At 43.7% G+C, this 24,313-nt stretch overlaps 1 protein-coding gene across 5 annotated transcripts in view; it reads right to left on the reverse strand.

Annotated features, from left to right (window-relative positions):
* Positions 1-24,313, reverse strand: part of MDGA2 (MAM domain containing glycosylphosphatidylinositol anchor 2) — a 324,213-nt gene that overhangs the window by 163,224 nt on the left and 136,676 nt on the right. For 4 of the 5 annotated variants that reach the window (XM_068682207.1, XM_068682208.1, XM_068682210.1 and 1 more), the window contains one exon: positions 2,329-2,525. In XM_068682207.1, the coding sequence (XP_068538308.1) occupies positions 2,329-2,525 (197 nt within the window). Of the gene's footprint in view, positions 1-2,328; positions 2,526-15,116; positions 15,218-24,313 lie in introns of those variants that run through there. The other variant, XM_068682211.1, reaches the window with a different exon arrangement.

A 24,313-nucleotide genomic window follows, 5' to 3' on the forward strand; every position in this document is an offset into this window, starting at 1 on the left:
TAAAGATAAAGATCCTACTTTAAAAAGATTCATCTGGACTAGAGAAGGGCCTGGTCCTGGTTAGTGGGAACACAGCTACCAAAGCCATTAGGTTCTGGATTAGACTCAAATGCAGAGCGGCTCCATCCCACTGATTTGGTCCTTAGCTGCAGACTCCAAGTGGAACTTGTGAGCTGAACTCACAATGGTATTCTGGATCATGTTCCCAGATTGCAGAGATTTGTAAAAATATATATCTATTTTCTTCATTGGTTTGAATAATTAGTCTAATTATGTCTAATTGCATAATTATTGTAAATACAGCAAATTTAATCTTGTGCTCAGACTGTGCAATTACAATGTGCAATGAGAATGATGCAAACTCTTAGGAAAAAATCTGCATCAAGATTTCAGTTTCGAAAAATTCGGTATTTCCAACACTCCCACAGATGAGAATGCACGTTTGTTCTTTCCCCTCCCCGACCCCCTCATGGCAGCTAAAATAAGTAGCTGACATTACTTTACTCAGCAAAAATAATCTGTGCTTAAAGTTCAAGAATTCCTTTTTATTTGCCCAGTTTTTAAAGTGACTTCTGTGACTTGCTAGAACAAAGAAACTAGCATAAAAAAATTGGCCTTTTGGGGTACAGTAACTTAGAAAATTTCTTTGTGCTACTGTTGTCCCTCACATTTCTTCTGATTTTCAGATTGATGATCCAGCTTCAAAGCAATCAACAAACAAATGCCACCTCAAATTCACCTCTTGGTGCTCTGAAGATATATCCCCTCTATCCCTCTTCACACCAGCTCTTACCTTTTGTTACCATATCCTAAGCAGAACCAAGTCTGCAGAGACATGCAGTAGACATTTATGGTTCTTAAACCTTTAATTACATCCTTTCCTCTTATAAACACATATCAGACCTTGTAGGCACACAGACGATATATACTAATTCAACCTGAACTCCAAAAACCATAAAAAGGTTATGGATAAGCTTTGGACTATCACCATGACAATCTGATTTATTCAGATTAATTCGGCTCAGACAGAGGGTCTAGGAAGAATGCTCCCTGTAACCTAAGAATCTTTTTTTTTTTTTTTTTAAAATAATCAATCTAATTTCATATAACATGTTTTATTAGATATGTTCTTGTTAGGTGATCGGAAATGTATTAATCATCACTTCCATATCGAGATATTATAAAAGGACCACCTCAAGGGAGTCCCTCACTTTTTAATTAAAGCATAAAGATACTTTCGTTTACACACTTGAATCCAAAGAAACAAGCCGCATATTCACTAAACTGAATCCATACACGTTAAATTAAAAATAATTTCATCACTTTTAGGAGACCGATAACTTGGCTATGTAATCTAATTCTCATCTCTGCAAGGTTCCAGGCACACATTTCTCAGTAGAATACCTACCCATGGTAGCAATATAAAGCTGTCAAGCATAATAATAAGAAAAACTGAAGGTGCTCTCAAATCATTAGCTGAAAATTATTTATGAAATTTGCAGCTTGCTTTCTGCTATGAAGACCAAATTACCAGGCAGTTTTCACTTGTCTTTACTCGTTGTTGCTTGAGACTTTCCAAAATAACATCTTCTCTTTTTTTTCTTTTCTTCTTTCTCTTTTTTTTTTCCTCATACCATCACACACACTTCTCCATAGACAATAGGATATGTCACCTTTTTATTCCAAGACTGTGTAAGTGTGCTAACAATAAATTAATCTGATCTAATCTGACAGACTCTTTTGATAGCACAGTCTGCTTTTATGGCTGCGAACAACAGTAGGAAGACTTATAAAAAGCACTTCTTCCCATTTTTGCCACACCATCTTTAAAGTGTGTAAGTCTGGAACAAAAATCTTATATTCAAAGCTGTGGAAGGTGGAATAATAATAATAATAATAATAAAACAGGGAGTTGCCTTAGAGTTCAGCCTTCTTGAAAAGCTTTTTAGGCTGTAACTTCTGTGCAGAATCACTTTGCATTGTATTGGAAAAGATTAGGAAATAGCAGTCAAATCAGAGCACCAGGCTTGCAGGCTCAAGGAAAATGACTTCAAAGGGGCTCCTGCAGACAGCACTCACTGTGCATCTTCCCATAGCTTCTTGCTTCCTAATTTCTTTATCAAAAAATAAAAAGACATATTTTATATTAGTAGCTCTTTAAAAACTACATGGGTGGATGTGCCAGGCTGTGGTTCTCTGGAGGGCATGCCCACCAGGCGCCCCAGGAACCCAGCAGGGTTGTGCAGACAGACAAGCCCTACATCCAGTTACAAAGTCCCTGGTGCAAGCACTCGAAGGAGAGATAAATACTGCAACTTCATTTCCTACCTGTGTAAAGAAGGGCTCGTAGATCTCAACTCCTTTATCAGAGCCTTGCAGCAGTACCTCCTGGCCGCGTCTCCAGCTGTACCGAACAGGCGGATTGGAGTTGGCAACGCACCTGAGAAACACAGTTCTCTCATAGTAAAACTGCTCCTTCGCTTCCCCTATGCTCTGGTGGACTGTCACTATCGGGTCATCCAAATCTGGAAAGGCAGAAGAAACAACAGAGATAAAGTCAGGCTCCGCCAACACTGCGATCCTTACCACTCACATGAGCAGGGAGGCAAAACAGAAGCAGTGCAGCTCTAAATCCCATACATGTAAGTTTGAAGACTTCCTCAGCAGAATCCAGTTTTAGAGTTTGTTTTCATCCGTACAGCACTTAGTGCAACTGGATCTTTGTTCACCACCCTGGCTTATTACAATACACATGATAATAGGACAGTATCTATCATATTTCTGACAGGTTTCCATTAATATTTAGGCTTCACCTGGTTTTCATCCCGACTACTGATTTTTTATGTATGGTTTTAATTTAAACATCTCTTGGAAGAAAATAGTTTATCAAGCTTTGGTAATAAATAGTCAGGCTCATTTGCATCCTAATGGCAGGATCCACTGGAATGTCGATCACGTGAATGCATCTGTTTTCCTTTAAAGCAGCAATTTAATACAGTAATTTAATGCACATTCCCTTCTTTCAGTTACATGCATTTAACTTCAGGCAGGTAAATTCATCCCAGGCTTTAGAACACACTTCTCTTGATTAAAATACAGATATCATATAATTACTCCCACCGCTTCATCACAGAGAAAATTAGATCCCCACAACAGAATTCATTCATCTTAAACAGGGAAGAAATAGAGATAGCCCTTGGAATGTGAGTACACTTAATGAATTAATTTGGGCTTTATTCCACCAGGAACAAGTAGATTCCTCTTTGCAAGGGTTTGCTGTTGTTTATGGTGAGCTTTCTTTGAAGGAATAATTACACCCAAGAAGAAAAAAAAAAGCAACAACAACGTCTGTCATCACCAGTTCCTAGCTAAAAACGCTTGGCCAGTGTGGTCAGCAGTTCCTCACCGAGCTTTAGGGAAGAGTTCCACCACCCAGCGAGCTGGCAGCCAGCACAGGTTGCTGCTCAAGGCCAGCAGTTAGAGCACAGCACTGGTGCTGGTACCCACAGAGGAGGACCACGACCCCAGTTATACCCCCACCAAGCCCATCTGCAGGCACACAGCTACGGCGTGTTTCCACATGCAACTCAGTCCCGACTGGAACACCTGCAGAACCTCCTCAGCAGCACTTTTTCCTCAAAATAAAAGCTAAGTAAAACCTTAAGTAGTTCTTAACTAATTACTCATCCACAAACGCAACCCTATTTCTGCACAGGTGAAGCAGGTGAGTGCCTATATAAATATAATCCACCAGCTTTATTTCAGGCTACCATTCACCAAAATGCAGAACGAGGGTGCTCAACTCTCATAACCAACAGGAACACTGCTGTGATTGAAGGCACCCACCCCTCCGTCCCTTTTCAGTGGTGTTGGAAACAAGGGCAGTTGTTGGGGTGGGAGCATCACCTGCATTTTGCTCCCACGTCCTTCCCCCAAGTGCCAGCTGAATGCAGCCGTAACCACCACAGGATACTGTGCCAGGCAGGCCATCAGTGCAGCAGCTCTTCTAACATTCAGATTTTTGATAGTTTTGAAAAATTAGAGGTCTGGTAGACAAAAAAAAGATTAATAAAGGAAGCCCATCATTAACAATTTGAATAGATTAGCATGTTTCAAATGTCCACATTGAAAAACAGTCTGCACTTAAAATTATTCTTTAGAGGCTTACATTTTGATTTGCATAACAAGAACAAAGCCTGAGAGTCTCTTGATTAATTAGAAACAAAACATGTTCCAAAATTTGGAATAATTCAAGTAATAATACCTTGTAATGGTGTATGGATTTTAAGTAAATGTTACCTTCATTCTACCCTGCAAAACATTTTAGTTAACATCACAGAAACAAATTATGAAACTGTTGTTCCAAATTAGGATGGCATTTTCTAATGAGATTTCATTTTTGTTTTAAAGGTTATTTTAAATCACGGTAGCGTTTGAAAAGGGATGGGATTGCTGAAACGCCATCTTCCACTCGTGCAATAGAAAATATAAAGAAGGAAATTAGCTTGCTTCAATTCCTAGGCCCAAACACCTGTTCCCTACGTTTTGATGAACCACAAAACATTTCACACGTGAATGCTCTGCAGTGGCTGCTTGTTAAAGCACCTCCTTATGCCACAAACAAGGACCGTGGTTAGCAATGAGCTCGCACCCTAAGTCATGGAACCGCTCCTTGAATCTCCCACCCTTAGATGAAGGTGCATCTTCCTAGATGAAATATGCAGAGGTTAAGTCCTGACTCAGTGTCATTTTGATGAAGTTACTCAGGACCAGGCAGACGGAGCCACTTACAGCCCAAACATGGGGTTTAAGGTGGCTGTGAAGCCTGACAGCACAAGGCTGCAATCCACACCTCAACACACGGCGGGAAGAGGCTGACTGGATGGAAAACAGCTCTGCAGAAAAGGCCGGGAGGTCCTGGTGGAGAAGCTGATGTAGGTGTCCCTACACCCATGAAGGCCGGCCACCTCCCAGGCCGCAACAGCAAGAGCACAGCATGTCCAGGGAAGTGATCCTCCGCCTCCATCCACACCTGTGGGACATCCTGAGCGCCGTGTCCAGGTCTTGGCTCTCTCTACAAAGAAGAAGACACGGACATACAAGAGCAAGTGCAGAGGAGGCCGCCAAGACAACTGGGGGCTGAGGAGCTGTATCTGGCCAGGCTGGAAAAGAAAAGGTGAAAAAGAGATCTAAAGTCTGCCTTTGACTGACTACTGTGACACTACCAGAGCAGATAAATTCCTCTTAGAGGTGCAGAGCAAAAAGGAAAATGATGAGCCAACGGGTGTAAGATGCACCAAGAGAAATTCTGCCCGGTTGTAAGTGAAAGCTGTGGGCTCCTCAGTACAAGAGGGACAGAGAACTTCTAGAGAGGGTCCAGTGCAGAGCCACAAAGATGATGACAGGATTAGAGCATCTGTCCTCTGAGGAAAGACTATGTGAGCTGGGCCTGTTTAGCCTAGAGAAGAGGAGATGGAGAGGGGATCTCATCAACCTCTACAAATACCTGAGGGGACAATGTAAAGAGGATGGGGCCAAACTCTTCTCAGTGGTGGCCAGTGATGACAATGGGTACAAATTGAACCACAGGAGGTTTCATCGCTGTAAGAAAGAAGTTCTTTATGGTTCAGGTGACGGAGCACTGAATCAGGCTGCCCAGAGAGGTTGCGAAGTCTCCTTTAGAGATATTCAAAACCCACCTGGATGTGATCCTGAGTGCTCTGGGTGACCCTGCTTGAGCAGGGAGCTTGGACTAGATGATCTCTGGTGGTCCCTTCCAACCTCAACCATTTTGTGAAAGCAAATTCCTCGTGCAATCAGACAAATGCTTGGACATGGTCCAGAGACACCGTGGGTACCTGTCCATGGAGGCATTTGAAGCTTGACCGGCCCTGGAGTTGGCCCTGGTTTGAGTAGGGGGTTGGACTAGAGGTCCTTTCCAACCTAAATTACTCTGAGATACCAAGAGATGTGATGCCATCGCTTCCTCATGCTGTCTGCTCTCTTGCAACGGGTGCATGCTCATGTGAACTGACCCCCTCTGGTACCTAAAGCAGCTACCCTAAAGCATGGCCCTGTAGTACGGCAGGGGACGGACTTTGACAAGAGTATAAAGAAACCTGAAAGAAGTTGAAGTCAGAAATGCAAATGTAGCCAGCCCTCTGCCAAAGCATTTCATAATGGTCAATTAATACAGAATTTGCTCTGCAGAACATGACTGATTTTTCCATCAGCAGTGCTGGAAAGATCTTGACAGCTGCATCACAGCAAAAGAAGCACTAATAGGAGACAAAATAATGCTTGCAATTGTTGTGAGATTTCACTGAACATTCAACTGCCTGCCCTGTTGCCGTGCAGGGTTAGACAAATGTTTTAGGAGGTTGTTATATAAGACTGTATTTTGCTCAGGCAGTGTGAGAGCTGCAAACATAATACAAAATACGCTTTTTCTAATACTGCCAAGGCATTCAGTGCAGTTATTACCATGGAGGCAGGTACCTGCCAAATTCAGAGCCTTTAGGCTATTGCAAAGTCACCTGATCCTGGTGGCATTAATGCGCCTTGTCCGAGCTCTCCAGAACTCCAGCTTCAATGTCCAACTGAATTGTTACTAATTGACATTTAAATTTCCAAATAGTGGCTAGAATACATTGTTTAAATCCCTGTGCATATTTGTAAGTAGCCGTGGGTGTTCGTTCTTCGCTACCAGCATTTGAGCAATCAAGGCTTCGGCAGTCGGGTAGGGGAGCTATTGACTTCAGGTATTGCTCATAATTTGCCTGGAAAAGAGAGGAATTCACGGAGGAGACAGGGATCTTAATGTAGCCGAGAAAGATTTAGCAATGGAAAGCTCAACATGGTGGATTTTTGAAGTGCTTGACAAGGAAAAAAAATATCTTAAGGTTTTCATTTGGGGTTGATCAATTCACAAAGAGTTAACTGACTAATAATTCTCCGTATTAAACTGAAGTCATGGGTGTTACGCAGTTAAAGTCTATTAATCAAAATGAAAATAATTACAGAAGTATGTTTTCCACAGAGGTTTATGCCACCATTAGGTTCAATTTTTCAGTCTTTAATCTTTGAATTGAACCAAACACTTTCTGAAGCCCAGATGGCAAATGCATGCTCAACGATGTATTAGAAAAATTCCCTTCATACATCCTGATGCTCTCAAGCAAACCGAAAACCCAGAATAAACTGTTCAGAATAGGCCTAATCTAAATATACCAGGAATTGTAGCACAACCGTCAGAGACCTTGGTGTAGAAGGTGCACAGAGGTGTGGCAGCTGCTGTTAATGTCCTCGGTATGCTGATTTGTACAGTGCTGGAGACATCGTTCTGGCTGTGGGCAGGAAACGCAGACCAACCATCTCCTGAAACCCTCACCTGAGCTCCAGGGAGTTTCACACGGACAACCACGGGAGCGGGATCACAGCCTGTATTTGCTATTCCATCTTTTTTCAGCTGCTGGGACCACACAGCTTGCTGATTTCATTTGTTAATTAGCTGCCTTTGTCTTCAGATCTTCAAAGCAAGCAATATTTGGAAGTCAAGATAATGATAAATAAAACACGCATCTGGTAAACTGATCGAAACTGCTTCATCGAGACACCCACAGAGGAGGCAACAGTGATGTATGTATTCCACCTGCCCAACTTGTAAGTTATTCTAAAATATAAAAATATGAAGTTCTTCCCCCTATTTTCCTTACTTCAGCCTCTTTGACCTAATGTAAGCTATCAATAAGCATTCAGGCTTGAGGTGCCACGTTGTCCTGTATGATATAAAGCAGTTACACTTGATTCAGGAAATGCATAAAATGCACCAAATGGGTATTCCTTGCGGCAAGAGTAATGAAGTGTTGTGCGTGCCATCCATTAGCAGGTAGCAGAGCTCCAAACAAGCTGGCAGGATGCCAGGAACAGTTACCTGGAGCTCTGCATGAGATATTTTTTCCTTCCCCAGCCCTTTAAGACATTTCTTATGCATCTGCATTGCTGTACTACGTGTGCAGCAGAGTTACAACAGTGAAAGTGAGCATCATTTACAAGGCCAGAGTCTCTAAGAAAGCCAAGCCTCCTTGCTTACTCCAAAAAGACCACAAGTGTGACCTTGGCAGACCCCTGATGAGCTTACATTGATTTCCAATAGCATTTTGAGAAGATCAAACACATGCTAGAAGACTGGAAGGGTGTTAACATCCTCCAGCACAAAAAGACAAACAGAATGACCTTGGCAGTCAACAGCACCCTGCACAGCCGGGGACCATTTCTGCCTTCCATGCTGCTGAGGGCTGGAGGACAGCCACAAAGAATCCAAGAGGAAAAATATAATGAACACTAGCTAATGGAGTCTGATAGAGAAAACACGTTATTCTTCTGATGAAATTATAAACATACCTCAATGAAACTTGCATAAACTATGCCCACTGGATGAACTGTTTATGCCAGCATGTGCTGATGACCCTAGGAGGATGGCATGCACAGCCCTGCAAGAATGCAGCACTGCTTTTTTTTATCCAAGGACCCCAAACTGAGCCAATGTACAGCATTTATGAGACAAAATTACCACTGGAGTCCCTGGACAGTAGGTACATTGGCACCGAGGGTTTTGCATTTCTAGCACAAGCAGCAGAAAACAAGCAACATCTCCCGCAATGCTGGATTTCTACATGCACAGCCCTATGCAAAATAAAGACCGGTGGCTTTTGCAAATAATGAGAGTGGGATGCTCACATGGAAGAATATGCATCTAGGAACGCATGATAAAGGCTAATAGTGCAAGACTGTACCCTGGCATGGTCTGCGAGAAGAATCGTACCTAGCAAACGTCTGCACTCAGCACAGTCCTGAAATAGCTGGGACTGCTGGGTTCGCTGCTTGCAGGAAGATATAGGGATACAATTTTCTTTTGTACAGAGAATTGGTGACCTGAGAACAGGATCCTAATCAGGTGTCAGCCATTCGAAGAAACATTAAGAAATAAAAGGGCAAAGAGAAAAGCAGCAGCAAAGTACCTACAACTGGAGAAAGTACCCACTACTTTCGCTTGCAGTAAGAGACGTAAAGAGACAGATGTATTTATTAGGAAGAAAGGAAGAAGACTGAATGGTAATTTTATTATAGGATGTAAGCATCTCACGGTGGGAAAACAGCAGGTACAAAAGAGCTCTTTTGGCTACTGGTTAGATATAAAACAAGCAGCATGAGCTGTAAACAGAAGGAAGCCCAAATTCAATATGGAACAGAATCAAGACTTTTTACTTACAAAAATAAGTATAAAACTGACAAACATTCTACTTATAAAGATCAGATAAAGAAGAAGACTACCTGGGCATACAGAAGATTCCTCACATCTTCAAAACAAGACCAGATGCTTTTTAGTGAAATGCAAGCGATTACATTCAATGTAGGAACAGCTGAAAAAACAGATTGGGCTGTGATATAAAGGAGGTCAAGCTGATGGCACTGATGGCATGGGCAATTCCAGTATTATACTTTATGAAAAATACAATTAAAAAGACAAACTGGAATATAGAATTCCAGAACATTTTTATGAAATCAAGTATGCTTGAATCAACACATGGAGTTATTTAACCTATCCTTGCATTCACCTTGCATTAGACTACACCCAAGTGTCAGCACAATTCAGTTCCCCATCCTGTAGGACGTGGCTGTGGAAGATGCTGATGAACCAAACACACACACAAAGCATGTAAGAAACGAGAGCTAAAGCCACTCTTACACTACAAGGAGTGAAAGCACAGGAAGGTAGCAGGAAAGCAGTTATGAAAGAACCCATAAAGTATGACTGCTACGGGACTTGCCCTTCCCAGTGATTTATTTTCCTCTTTTGAACCAAGATTCAACTATAAACGTATGGGAGTTGGACGCTTCACTCCCAGGAGCACAAATTCGTATCCGATACGTACAATTGCTCAAGATGGAAAACTGCAATAACCATTTTGTTTTTTAAAGAGGAAGCCTTGCTTTTTAATTCTCTCTGTATCTCTAAAGAAACAGAAGATTACAGAAGAAAAATCAATTTACCAACCAGGCCAGGAGAAACAGACACTCAAACTAAAGGCCTCCTGACATGCATGACCCATTACTAGGAGTAATTGTCACAAATATGACTTTTTAATGTGTTAAGTAATTCTTGGTTGCATAATCTCAAAACGAATTAATGCTTGTGCCTTCATTATTTTAAAGAAAGGAAGCTAAAATTTGTTTAAGTAATAAATATCAACTGTGTTAGGAGGGTCTAGTTCTAGCCTGCATCCACCTCCAGCTGCTGGCTTTAGAAAAACTCTTTCAGAGACTACTCACAAAGTTTACCTCTCTGTTAAAAACTGTTACTGCCTTCCTCTGAATGTCATGTTCTGAAACAGGTACAGAGACGTTTTGCTAAACCAAAGAATTATAAATATCTGACAGTTCATACCTATATAACAGAAGTGCCACCTTGTTCCCACTGCATATATGGGAATCTCTTTTGAGGGTCACAATTATTTTCCAGCTTTAAACTTTTTATCATAAAAAATGTCAGTGTAGGAATCTCACCAGTGCTCTGCATATTTCTTGCAATCTCTATTCCTAAAGACAATCCTATATTTTTTCCATTTTTATTTGAACAGAAGACAAAACTTGCATTTTAGAAGAGGAAAAAAAAAAAAAAGAAAAAAAAAAAGAAAACCAGTATTGGAAGCAATAAATAAAAGGGAGTGGATGATGAAGAAAGGAAGGCACAGGAAAATATCCTTGGAGGCAAATCGAACAAACCTACAGCAAAGAGGAAGAGGAACCTGCCCAGAATGTTTAGTGCCCACATCTGACCCCAGACAAGCGGAGCCTTTTCAATGACTTGAAAGAAACACCAGAGCCAGTCTGCTATAGGAGTCCATGCAAAAATCCCATCCACCTTGGGAGGGTTCTTAGGAGATCATCTAGTCCACGTCTTCTTCTCTCCATACTGAGGATGCCCATCAATTTTGCAGCATCAGCAAAAATTAATACCAAAACATGATTACGGTATGCAAACGCAGCTGAGTCCCAAAGAGGTGCTAAGAGTCGCTTCCTGAGGTAATTGCATTTGACTGCCCATCTGCCAAACCTCCTTTCCCTGAAACCTTCTGAGCTTTTTAGCCTCTTTTAGCAAAATTTCAAGTGGGGATTGAGATCCCAAAGATAATTAACCTCCAGCATGTTTTATAATATTGGGGTAGGCACACGGGGAGAAGCAAGCACTGGAGCAAGGCTCAGTGTAGCTGAGAGAAACACCTCACTGTGAGCTTGGCACGGCCAGCTGGCCTGGAGCCAGGCACCCATGGGTGCCCTCTGCACAGCCCAGCACTATGGAGCTCGTGGGGAGTCCACAGGGAACAGCATTTCCTAGAGAAAGGGAATGGAGATGGAGGTGTGGGGAGGAAGGATGCAGATCTGTAGGAAACCAAGCTTTTTCATTCGTTAGTTTTGCTACCCTTATCGTACAAAATAATTCATGGTTATGCAGGTGGAGGACCTGGAGCTTGGTCAGGTGCCTCCTGCAGCTCTCCTGGTCACCTTGCAGGTGCTGACTCCCCACGACAGCTTCCCTCCATGCATTTTGCTCCTTAGATAAAGCAAATTAAGCGAGGGAGCAGATTTCTGGTCATAACAGAACAACCTACATTATGGTTTTTTAGCACAGCGACAAAACCTCACCCTCCAGAGGAGGAGCTTACAAAAGAAACCAAAAATCAGGGAAGTTTCCAGATGCGTGCAGTTGGCAGAGGGAGAATACTTACAGACAGCAAGAGTGAATTTGAAAGACATCGTAAGCCATAAACTCAGCGCTTTGTATAATCTCAGCCTATTTCTATTAAGTCTCAAATCAGATTCCTGCAAACAGACTGAATGTTCAAGCCATTAATGTGGTCTATCTTTCCACTCGAGGGATATTTACAGCATCAATTATCTTGAACCTCATCTGACATGTACTTATCTCAGACTGATCTAACTACAGCTATTATCATGTGTTAGAGACAGTTTTAATTTAGAAAAGGAATAGCATAAAAGGCATTCAAATAACCTTATAGCACTCTCGCTAGATTTTTTTCAAGGATGAAAATAAAACAGAATCTGCATACGCAGCCAGGTAATGCTACAGAATTAATACTCTAATTAACTGTAAGCTTTTTTTCCGTGGTTCAAAAATACTGATGCCAGGATTATTACATTGAACAAATTCTGCAAGGTACTTCCTCAGCAGCTATTCAGGGCTAATTAAACATCATTGAAATGAGCTAAACATGAAAATATAAATCTTCCTTGGCTGATCCTAATATAAATTGTGCATTTCCATTCCTGCATGCATGATTATTTAATCTCCACTTCTTAATTTTCACAAGCAAGGTTGTCAGTATATATTAGTCAGTGATAATAGCGTGTTTACTGCGAGAGCTCCGTGTCTTTGGGCACGCACAGAAATAGCAAGGCAGGCGGGCATGCTGCGGCCACTCCTGCTCCTACCTGACCAGCACCGCTCCCGTGATTCTGTGTTTTCCATCTGTCCTCTTCTATCAATTATCTCTTTTTAATGAAAACTGCGTCTGTCGGTGTTCTGTGCTGAAACATCTCCAAACAGAATAGTGGCAGTACTAGAACAGAACTAAAATTTATTATTCTCATGGCAGTATTCACCAACAACTGGCACAATCACGTGCATGTACACGTTAACCTAACTGAGAAGTAATCTGACTTCTGCATCTTTTACAAACTGCCCCTTTCAGAGCATCCCTAGTATAGAAAACCTTTAGCAGAACTGCAGACAAAAGCACGATGCAACATCAGCTTCAGCTCCAGCCAAAGCTCAGCTTTGGTCAGCCAGCCTCAGCCTTGTTCCAGGTGCTCAGTCTCTACAGCCCAGGCCAGGAGCTCTCTGCGGTGCTCAGTCTCTGACTCTTGTTGCAAACGATCCCACATTTTGGAAGGGCCCTACCATGAACCGATGAGGGAAGCAATGGCAAGGTGCAGGCAAGAACACAAGAAAGCTCCCAGCATCTGGAGCATTTTCAGCCTCAGTCACTTATCCTGAAGAGTTTATTTTGGTTAAGCTGCCACCAGCTAGCCCCGTCTCACTAGCACGGGCGCTCTCGTTACTGCCCTGCATTCGGTTTTGCTCTCTGATGACTGCCTGGGGCTCCTGAGACCCTTCAGCTGGGGCAGTGCCTGCCCCTCAAGGGCGCGTTTCCATCCCTGCTCAGGCTTCTCTGCTGCCACACAAAGTTCTAAGCACAAACCAGCACCAACACCTTCCACATCACTTGCAAGCATCAGTCTGAGCTGCTTCTCATCTCTCTGAGCTGCTCCTGCTGGCTGCCCAGGGAGCTTCTAGAAAGCAAGTTTCTGCCCTGCCATTGAACCACGCTCACTATTTTGTTAGACGAGGCTTGTTTCAATCTCTGTAAACAGGCAGCAGTCCTACACTTACAAACATGTAAATAGCCCATGATAAATGTGTTATTTTCTGGAGAGAGAAAAAAAAAAAAAAGAGAAGGATCAGGAACACACTGGGATGCAATCAGACTAATGACAAATGGTAATAGGAGGGTTTGAGAGACTTTCTGTGGAGCCAAAGGCTCTCTTTGCATTTCCTTTCTGCTACACTTGCTTTTATTGAAATTGCTGTAATTTTAATAAAATTATCTGATAATTTTGAATGTTTGCTCTTATTGCTTCTTGGTTTATGCCTTCCTGTATCCTTCACTTTGTAAGGAACAAGTAAACACAAAAGAAACGGTTTGTAATTCCAGAAAATGAGCACACTGCTCAGGATAGCAAACCCCAGATTCAGACAGTGCAGCATGTTTATTGTCAAGATCTACAGTCACTGAAAACCAGAGCCTTCCAGTAAGGGAGTGACTGCAAATGAAAGCATGGCAGAGCAAGTCCTGGCTTGCAGACAAGTGATTTGGTGCAGGTCATCTGCAGACAGACTGCACGTGGCAGTCACATCCCTCAGCGCAGTCCTGGAAAGCACCAAAATGCCACAGCACTTGTGCAGCATGGACCTGAAAAGCATCTCATTTTTTTCCAGGGAATACGTGCATAAACATCCCAAAGCTATGCCACATCAGCAGCCTTGCAGTTGTTCCACAACTGTTAAAGCTGATGAAGAAAATGGTGACTTTGCTGCTCCATTCCTGGGCAGTGGCAGCACTGTAAAAATGCTATGGAGAAGGAGAGGGAGACGAGGCTTTGGATCCAAGCTGTTCTGTCACTCACCAGGTTCACTGAAGACGTTACAGAGTTTATAGGACAGACTAAGACTCGCTTGATGAATAGGAAGTTCTTCTAAAAACCCAGGATAAGTCTTTTTAAGCAAAAGGAAAAAAAAAATCTGAAAATCAAGATATTTGTTGTGCTGTTCTCTGCCTTATTATGACTTGCAAAGAAAAAAAAAAAAACAAAAAACAAAAAACACAACAATCAAATCAGAGTGCCATCACTTAACTATGAGCTTTTGGAAGGGGTTTTCAGGGATGCCCTACCAAACTAATATTGGTCAAACTCTCTTTAGAGGTCTTCAGTAGCTCTCTACATACCCTGTGGCTTCTTCTTCCGATTATTCTAGAATTTCAAAGGGAATAAAGGATTAGGTGGTTCCTCGCTATGAAACTGCCATGGAACAGTTAACATCCCATGGAAATGTGCACATGTAAAGCAAATTAGACCACAGGATGGAGAATTAAACTAAGGAAAAACTTATATTCCAACCAGAACTTACCTAGAACCTTATTCTGGGATGTTTGACTGCTTGACTAGTCATAGGCTGGCACATTTGATGTTTAACCATTCTTTCTCAGTTTGTAACAGCTTGCAGTATTTACTAAACAGCTTCCCAAGATTGATAATCCTTTCAAAGTGCATTTGTAGCCCAAAGAGATGAAAAAATGAAAAAGAAAAAAAAAAAGAAAAAAAAAGAGGGACAAGTCCAAGCTCAGACATTAGCAACTCCAGCTATGCTGGTCTGTTAACATGTAGCTACTCAATCAATACTAATTAGCCAAAGATCATTCAGAAAATGAAATTGAGTTTTTCCTTGCAAGAGTTTTGAAACCAAAGGGAATGACCTTGTGGTTGACAAATGACTCCGGTGAAGCTGGAGAAAAAAGATGTGTATTCATGCTCCTTACAGCTGTTCCCACTGCCACCACCGTTTGGTATCGGTGTACACACAGAACCTAAACACCAGGCCGGGAGCTGACCCCACAGAGCCAGGCTGGGCCAGAAACAGGCAAATTAACACAACCAAAGGGTCACATTGATGAGCAAAACAAACAGAATGTGACTCCTGCACCTGAGCACACAAGGCAACAATTTCCAGGTGGCATGAGCTCCTTTAAATGGTGAGATCAGCAGAATTAACCTGCTTACCTTGAAAAATGTGTGCTGCCCTAATTTGCCTTCTTCTGTGCCACCACCCCAGTAAGGGTATAGTGACAACAACAGGAACTGCAGCAACTCCTGCTCTGCTTTGCTCTGCCCTACCCTACCTCCTTCGGGTAAGAAGACAGCAAATTGCATCTTTATTAGGGCTTTCTGCATGTGACTTTGGCCAGGTTTACATAAACCCCAAGAAGGATGCAGGCCAGGATGGGGCAAATGCTTCACGTGGAGGCTTGCAAAGGTGCGTGACAGGGAAGTACAGTACACGGAACAGGTTTACAGCCAGAACTTATCAACTGCCATTCACTTACTCCTGAATCAAAGTTAATGAAAATTTTCATTGGAATGCCCAGTGTCTGCCTGCTGAGGACAGGAAGGACACAGGCACATCAAAGTTGTTTCTTTCACCCATTCCACTTCCATGGACAATGGATGCACTGTGTGATTACACGTCTGGGAAGATGGAAATCTGTGATGTCAATTCCTCTTATTTCCGTGGCTGAGCCTGAGAGGTGGTCTGTCTCTCTCTGAAGAGCGTACATCCTGCTCCCACCAGTCCCCCAGGTCACAGGACTGATCCTCTGATGCTGTGCAAAAATTGGGGGATCTGGTCCATCAGCTGCTTAAGGTGTGATCCGCTGATGCTATTACATGTCTTGAACGTGAGATAGGAAGCTATCTATAATCCCTTTGATCTATTGTGAATAGCATTCTCTACGTAACTCACAAAAGTGACCTGAGTTTGGATTTCATTATTCTGCTCTGCCCTGTATCTCAGCCCTTTCATTTTCCTCCCATTCAAGGAAATTGGAGAGATCAGAGTAATCAGTGAAGAAAAAGACACAGGAAAGCTTTTGATCCAGTATAAAAACAGCAACAAGATCTTTGCTTCATGTGGCATCATTTTAAATCTCCGAAGATAGCTCACATTTTTCTCAATCTGCTGCTCAATCTAGTTTATAATAGATTACAAAGTGCAATATATCCTCTGCATTAAGTCAGAAACAATAGTTGAGGCTGGAAGGCATCTCTGGTGATCGTCCTTTCCAAGCCCCATGCCCAAAGCTGATCATCTACAAGCATGCTGCTCCGTACCATGTCCAAGGTTTTCTATGGGACCATCTGCAAGAGATCCTTGAAAATAAAGAAATACAAACCTGGATATACTTTTGAGTAATAGATCAGTTAATCACAGATTTAACCAAGCAAGTATTTTAGATTTATTATTTATAGGCTGAAGCAGCAGAACTTAGAGGTATCACTGGATCCATTTTAATAAAGGGTTAATTCACATGCACAGCCAGTTGAATTATTTCAAAATTTAGTTTCAAGATACTGATTTCACTGAGTTATAGGGATTTAAAAATGCAACCCTACGAAAAAAGTGTTTTTGACTAGCATTGACTTTCCTCAAGGTGACAGCTTGTGCTGAGTTCCTCCCTAATTAAGTTAAGGAAATAAATAGAATCATAGCCCAAGCATGTGGCTAGTATTTTTCATATATGTTACTTAACAAAATTAGAAATGTTGATAACAGTGTTCCTTTTTTTTTTTTTTAACCAAAGTAAGAGATCAAGTGGTCATGCAAACAAAGCTAATGTTTCCTGAAAATACCCATAGTCTAACATCCTTAATATTCTACACCAGTCTTCCAAATAAGTTATTTTAGGATGGCTTATGCATTTTGCCTGTGTTCCCTATCCACAAAGCCCATAAAAAAGCAATAAGGAAGGTCACTGCTTGGTTCCAGAAGATCCCAGTTAACTGATTAACCCTAAACACATCATCACTTTCAGCTGCTTTTTATTATCTGTGCTGCCCATACCTAATGCATAATGGCTCATTTAAAAAGCTAAATTCAATGATGGTCTAGCCCAGAAAATAATGACTATACTTGTAAAAATCAGGTCATCACCAAATCACCCGTATCACAAGCAGATGAGAATCAGGTGTGGTTGAATGCTTTTGATTGGACTCCAAGCCCCTTGCTGATCTCCACGCCGAGGACAGCCTCAAGTAGGTTATTAAAGCTCAACGTTTGCCATCCCCAAATGATTGACACCCTGGAGTATTTCCTCAAGTAAGGAAGAAGATACTGTGGATAACAGCACACACTGAAGGAGAGGCACAGGGGAACGTAGGCTGAATTCCAAATGGCACCCACTGAAGAAGCTTTAGGATGCAGTTTGTAATTCGTGTTTAAAGGGGCAGTGTTGTCACATGCCCAGAGCTGTCCATTCTTTCCAAAAAGGAACAAAAATGCCCCGCCTCTCTTTTATGAAGTGATTTCCTTGAGATGTTTACATGCCAGTGCTGTTAACTCCACGCTTCTACTCAATGTCTCCCAGAGCCCATTTTCAGCAAAAATTTCAATAAGGCACCAGTGCTGTAAGACTCCCTGGGTTTGGTTTAAGTCTTGTCTTTTTTGGAGAGCTGCTTACTAAAAAGCCAACCCCAAATTCCCAGAATTAGCAAACGAACCCTTCAGTAAAGCATGCCTCCTTGGGGCTTGTCCACCCGGCCGAGCTCCTGCTACAGAATAAATCATCCAGCAGAAGGGTGATCTCCGTGTGCTGTTAATAAACTGCTTCTTTCCTTAATGCCCCTAAGTTCCCCACAACAAACCCTGCATTTGCACGCTGCCATCTCTCCACCACAGAGTTAAGCTGCAGTGATGCTTGCTTCGCTGAACCCACTGGAGGGTGCGAGCCATGCCAAGTAGCAGCGGTTGTGCAGATTGCCTATAAACAGCTGTTTTGCTTCTAAATACTCCATAAAAGTATAAGCACCATAAATTACTCCTCTTCTTAGACCCAGGTGTCTAATTGTTAAGTATAAGAGTTACTGTAGAGTTATTAAAAAAGCTGGGAAATGCCATCCACGACACACTGAGCTGCCGTTTACACTAACAGGCTGTCGCACCGAGGCTTTTCCAGGCTGTGCTGGCACCGCACGCAGGTTAACCCAGGCTGGGGCCGCAACAGCAGGGAAAGGCAGGTGAGTGCAACCCACCTAACCATGTTCCCTGCCTGCAGGAGGATGAATTCCTTGCATTCCTGAAGAGCCCAATCCTTCCCACTGCTGCTGGGAGGAGAAGTTTGGACCTCGGGCTCAGGCAAGGCCATTTGTACCTGGGCGCATCCCACCACATACAAATGATCAGGGGCTGTAGCACTCCCGAGAAAACTTTACCATCATGATCCTGTTGATGACAGAGAAACATCCCATGTGAGCAGCAGGTCCCAAATTCTCTTCAAGATTTCTTTTATAAATATCCACGTTTACCATGGGTAAATTCCAAAAGTTCTTCTGTGACACGAGAAGCTAAATGCTACCGTACCTTAGAAGAGCGTCTTGCTCCATTTAATCGAGAAGGCCTAAGCACTTGATCCAAGACTTGCTTCACTTTCAGCCTCCTTGGCTTGTGGAGTCCAACCTGGAGGTGCTGCAGGAGGGGAGGGCAGCACCTCACCAAAATGGGGTCACCCAACCTCAGGGAACGCAGCCAGCCAGGCTGGGCAGTCAGCACCAGGCACGAGGCTCAGCGGCACTCCAACAGAGGACTGAAGGCAGGAGGGCTATTTATCTTCCCCATCGTCACACATATACCTTAGAAAAAACATTTGGGCAGAAAATTTCCTGAGGGCTTCCTGAAAATGACGCATTTCTTTTTGAGGAGCAAACTACGTCAGTGCAAAATGCGGTGGCAATGAACTGCCCCAGGCCAAGCCCCGTGGCCCTGCCATGTGCAGCAGCGTTCAGCTTTCAGGAGGAATACAGGTGGATACAGGATGACTCCTGAGCAGTAAAACCATCCTCCTTGCACAGGAAAGGGCTGATTTTCCTGCTGAACCCTTCAGTACAGTCACCAGGCCCAGGCTGTGGCTAAACCGAAGCAAGGGCACGGACCTGCCTGAAGTAGCACCTCAGACGTGCACCCAAGACCATCCTTTTGTGTCCATCCTGTTGTGTCCATCCTTCCCTCTCCAGCAGAACACAGAACAACTTTACCTCTCCTCACTTCACTCACTTCAGCAGCAGTGCCAGAGAAAAGCTGCACAGCGAGGCGATGGCGGCGAAAATTGCCTCTCCTTCAAATTTTTATGATTATTTTTAAGACAAAGAAGGGAAAATGGATGTATGTAGCTAGCTTATAGTGACACTTCAGTCAAGGGTACAGACTGGATGTGTTATTAGGAGGGTGGTAAACAAGCCTCCTTTTTTGAAACCCAACCTGCTTTGCTATTGTCCTTATTGTTGATTCAAATGTTTCTGCTTCAATGTGCCTTAATTAAAATGTTAGTGGTCAATATTTCCTTGAAAGCATCTCAAGAAGTTTTTATTCATGTGTAATTGCTTCACAGATAATGCCAGAGGAAAACAATCAAACAGCTGGCAAATAAGCCCTCTGTTGGGATATTTTAACACATTTCATCTTCATCAGTTTAATTTAAAATCAGCCCGTGCCATTCAGCCTTGCAGACTGCAGTGGTGCTGGGCTGTGCAGTTTCATAAACACAGTGGGCCCAACTCCGTGGTAATTTATTTCGGTAGAGCTCCCAGATCCAGCACGAACACAATCAGCACTGTAACTACATAGGGATTCAAGTCCAAGCTTAAATAACGCACTCAAATTCTTCTCAGTCTTGACAAATGTATGCAAAAATAAAGTAAGTAACTGGCCTCTGAGTTGGTTCGAATTTTTCTGCTTTAAAAAGCAGCTGTTTCACTGAAAAAAAAAAAAAAGAAATGAAATGAAATGAAATGAAAAAAAAAGACTAACCAGCAGTCTATCTGCAACTCTTTTGAGATACATGTTTTTATGATGGATGTATTTTTTTTCCGAGTTTGGTTACCTAATGAACCTCTGTGTGTTCCAGTGGATTTTCTGCACTCTCCTACTCGCCGAGAAGCCACCTCGGACTGCAGGTCTCATGGGGAAGCCATGTCACACCCCGGCCCCCCTGCCCATGTCCAGAGGAGGCCGGGCACTGCCCGCACTGCCTGCTCCTGCACTCTGCCCGGGGCCCTCCGTGTCCCCTGCAGGCCCTCTATCTGTCCATCTCTGACATCAAACAGCTTTCTTCTTGCTGTCTAACCCAGATCTCTCACTGCAGCTTAAGCCAATCTGCCTGTCTTATCTTATCCTCTGGGGATCTTTTGGAAAAAATGTTCCTCTTCTCTTTTGCCCATCCAAAGGCTCCTACTAACCACACTGCCTGCCCCTCCTTGTGCTTCTCTTCCTCACCCAGAGCGATCCTCACAAATTATTTCACTCCTGCACCAGAAACCTTCCTGGCCCACCAGGCCCACCAGTCCACTGCCGCCTATTTTCCTCTGTGAAAGCGAAGGATGGAGATCCTGCTGCCTTCTTACCCATTTATGGCCTGTATGTTTTGGATCTCTTCAAATTTGTCCAGGCCATTTCTGAGCACAAAGCTGCTGCCTCCCAGTGGTCCTTCTCAGTCTGGTGTCACCTGGTGCCACTTGACGTGCACGGACACCAGTCTCCAGAGGGACTCCAGCCTCCAGAAGGACTGGAGGCCACGTATAAAGAACCCAGCAGGCATCACCACGAAAAGCTGCCTGGTGTTCTTCTTCCATTTTGGCAACCAGCCTCTGGCAGCAAGTGCCCAACACGTCAGGAGGGAGCGCAGCAAGGCTGAGCAGGAGGGGAACGGGGCCGTAGGAACCAGCTCCTCCTACCCCCGTTTGCTGGAGACCTCTCTCCAGAGCTCATATAAGGGGTCATACCTGCTTTCAATTGATGATATTGTCATCGTGGGTCACTGTGTCAGAATCCTGCTGGGTAATCCCGGGCTGCCCTGGCTCTGGTTTCAGACAGCTTTTCCAGCTGCCCTGCAGCTGAGACTCCCGCACGCCTCCCAGAGCCCCACCGGCACAGAAGCAATACAGGACTTTTGTTAGGGTTTTACAAACCAAACCATACGTGCACCTACAGACTTGCAAAAAACAAATGGTCAAAGAAGGCCTCACAGTATGGAAACGCACTGAAAGGCAGCACTCAGGGGTGGGAAGCAGTATCCAGGCCACCACAAGAGGCAGTGAGAAGCCATCTGAGATCAGCTGTTCACATTTTGGTTACGCAGTTACAGTTTTTCCCTAATCACCGTCAGTTTAATTTATGAGAAGTGCCTCCAGCACACTGGAGCAAGATAAAACAGAACAGATTAGATGTGGACACAACACATGCTCTTACTTCCCATCAGGAACAAGTTCTGGGTGGTGGCCCTGCCCAGCTCACAGTACTAGGGCATCAAGGAGCACAGGTTCCGATTTCCAGTAAACACAGGCAATGTGAATATTTCTACGAAAGGAAAGGAAATGTGAACAGCAATGGATTTTGTTCTGGAAACCTGCATGTAATAGAATTTCCTATACATTTTACCCTGGTGGCCTACTTGACACTTGTGTGCCTGAACTGGAAATGATCTGGGGAAAAAAGGGCATCCCCCCAAATCCTGTGAGCAAGCCACAAAGCACTTAATACCTGGGGACATTTGCTTACCTATAGGTGCTCTCTGGCCTTACTCTCCCTTATTTCAAAGAGAGGGTTAAGTAAAGATATTTTTTTTCTAAGCAAAGCTTACTTTGACATGGGTCTCTGTCAGTGCAGGCTGCAGTGGAGCCTGATGGACTAATGAAGGCAAAAAATAGGGTAGAGTGAGAAAGAAGGGGCATGAATAGATATCCTGAAAACTACAGATCAGTAGGTAACCAGGCTCCTATTTTACTGGAAAATGCAGATTACAGGAAAGCCTGCCTTAATGCTGGAAAAGCTATTTAAAAATCCATCAGAACTCTAAAATATGCTATTAGGGACACTGCAGTCCCAACACCTACTGCATAAAAATCCCAAGCTATTAGGCAAACCAACATCATTTTAGATCAGGCCATCAGCAGGCTGCCAAGGCTTAAAATAGCAGCTGCATTTTAAATGATTTTTAAACAAGGGAAGCGGGAAATTGGGCTGTGACGAAGCCCAGCCCCTGGCCTCTAAAAGGTGACCATGAGCGGAGCTGCCAGGCACGGCAGGTGGAGCGGGACCTTGAAGCCTCGCGGTGGTCTTCGCAGCTGATGGGGCTGCAATTAGCACCAAAACACAGCTCGCTGTGGCAATGAAAGGAAATAATGAGGCTGCACTCCAAGAGCCTGCTGAAATGCTTCTCTCCGCTGCTTCCCTCTTCTTTCCTTCCTGGAGCCTGGCTTGTCAGCCAAATCCCACTGCTCTGCTCCTCTGCGTGGCTCCAGGGCACTCCTGCAAACTGAGCCCTCCTGGAAATGTTACGAATCCAGAAAATCACACACACAGACCCGGGGGCTTACAGGGAATGCACCACCTTTGTTCTTGGGCTATAGTACTCATCTGCTTTCCCATCTCAGAAATTCTGGGGAGCTCCTCCCCTCCAGGACCATTTTCCCTCCATCCCTACTAACCAGCTCTGTGTTCCCTGCACAGCAGCACACAGACACACGCCTCCACCCTCAACAGGATCCGAAATGGCTGGACAGGGCAGTGAGAACCACACGCAAACAGCCCTCTGTGAAGTGCCCAACCATGCTGTGCCACCTCCCTGAGCCAGCATTACGTGTTCACAGTAAGATCCAGCACTCAGGAGCATCCAGGCAGCTCCCACATTAGCACCCGATGGGGAATCTCCATATCCACCTACCTCAGTTGGGGGCTGCGTTTTCAGTTGCCTGTTTCAAACACGGAACAGAAGATATGTACACGATTTGCATTACAGAAATGGACAAAAAAAAAAACCATCTAAATGATGCCCTTATTCTGAATAATGTGGTCTTAGCACACTTGGAACAACTTTCTATCAAGCACCCTGAAGTGAAATGCTTTTAGAAAAACGAGCACGAACTCGGAGAAGGAGAATGGAACCACGTGGGGCAAAACATCTCCCTCCTTTTCTGTCTGGGACTCCATTCAAACACACCCCAAAGGGACGCAGTGCCTGGGGCAGCAGCCAGCTTTCAGGCTGTGCCTTGGGGCTGTTTCCTGGCCCTTCAGGTTCCCACCAAGTTTTAAAGCCAGAAGTGTTTGTTATGAGCAGTGAGTTGCAACAGGACATTGTGCAGAGCCTGGCAAAGCGTGAAAGGAGCAACAAGAGGTTAAACTGCATGGCTGGGCAAAGCAGGGGTTTCCACACAGCTGAAAAAATTAAATGTTCACAATTATGTATGTTTAAAAAAATTACCATAAAGGGTTTGATCAGAAGTGTGCCACAAACCAGGAATTTTGCAGTGCATGAAGCACGCAAAGCATTTTATCATTCTGGCTCAATTCTGAACATGCAAGTATTTTGTTGGCATTTTACAAGCACTAAATACAACCTTTCATCAGCACGAACAACATCAGGCTTGCTTTTTTCTTTTTTTCTTTTGCTTGTACAAAGATTTTCATAGTAGAAAATAAAAACGCACACAAGCCAGTAAGGAGCTGATAACATTTAACAGTCACTGCAAAGCTATTTAATTCAGTCTGAATAGTGTGACTGCTGGGGGTGTAAAAAGGTATTGAAATTACTGTAAGTGCTCCACATTTGCATTAATATTTTATGGCACAGCTGCCTCCCTTGTTCCACAATACACAGCTACGTCCTTCCTTACTTCTCCTTGCTGCCGCCGTAGCCCACTACGGTCAATAACGTCCACGGACACCACGCTGTGCTTTGCTCAGCCTTCCTAAACATGCTTACTGTCAGCTTCTTGCCTCTTGGATCCATCAGGAAAACACCTTTCACTGCTAGGCTGAGCAGGAAAGGTTCAGATGTGATTTCTACCAGCAGCACCTCAAGCAGGCTGAGCTGCCACCACCAGGGATGGCCTCCGAGACCCCAGCGGCAGT

Source organism: Anas acuta, chromosome 5 (assembly GCF_963932015.1).
Source record: "Anas acuta chromosome 5, bAnaAcu1.1, whole genome shotgun sequence".
NCBI classification, from domain to species: domain Eukaryota; kingdom Metazoa; phylum Chordata; class Aves; order Anseriformes; family Anatidae; genus Anas; species Anas acuta.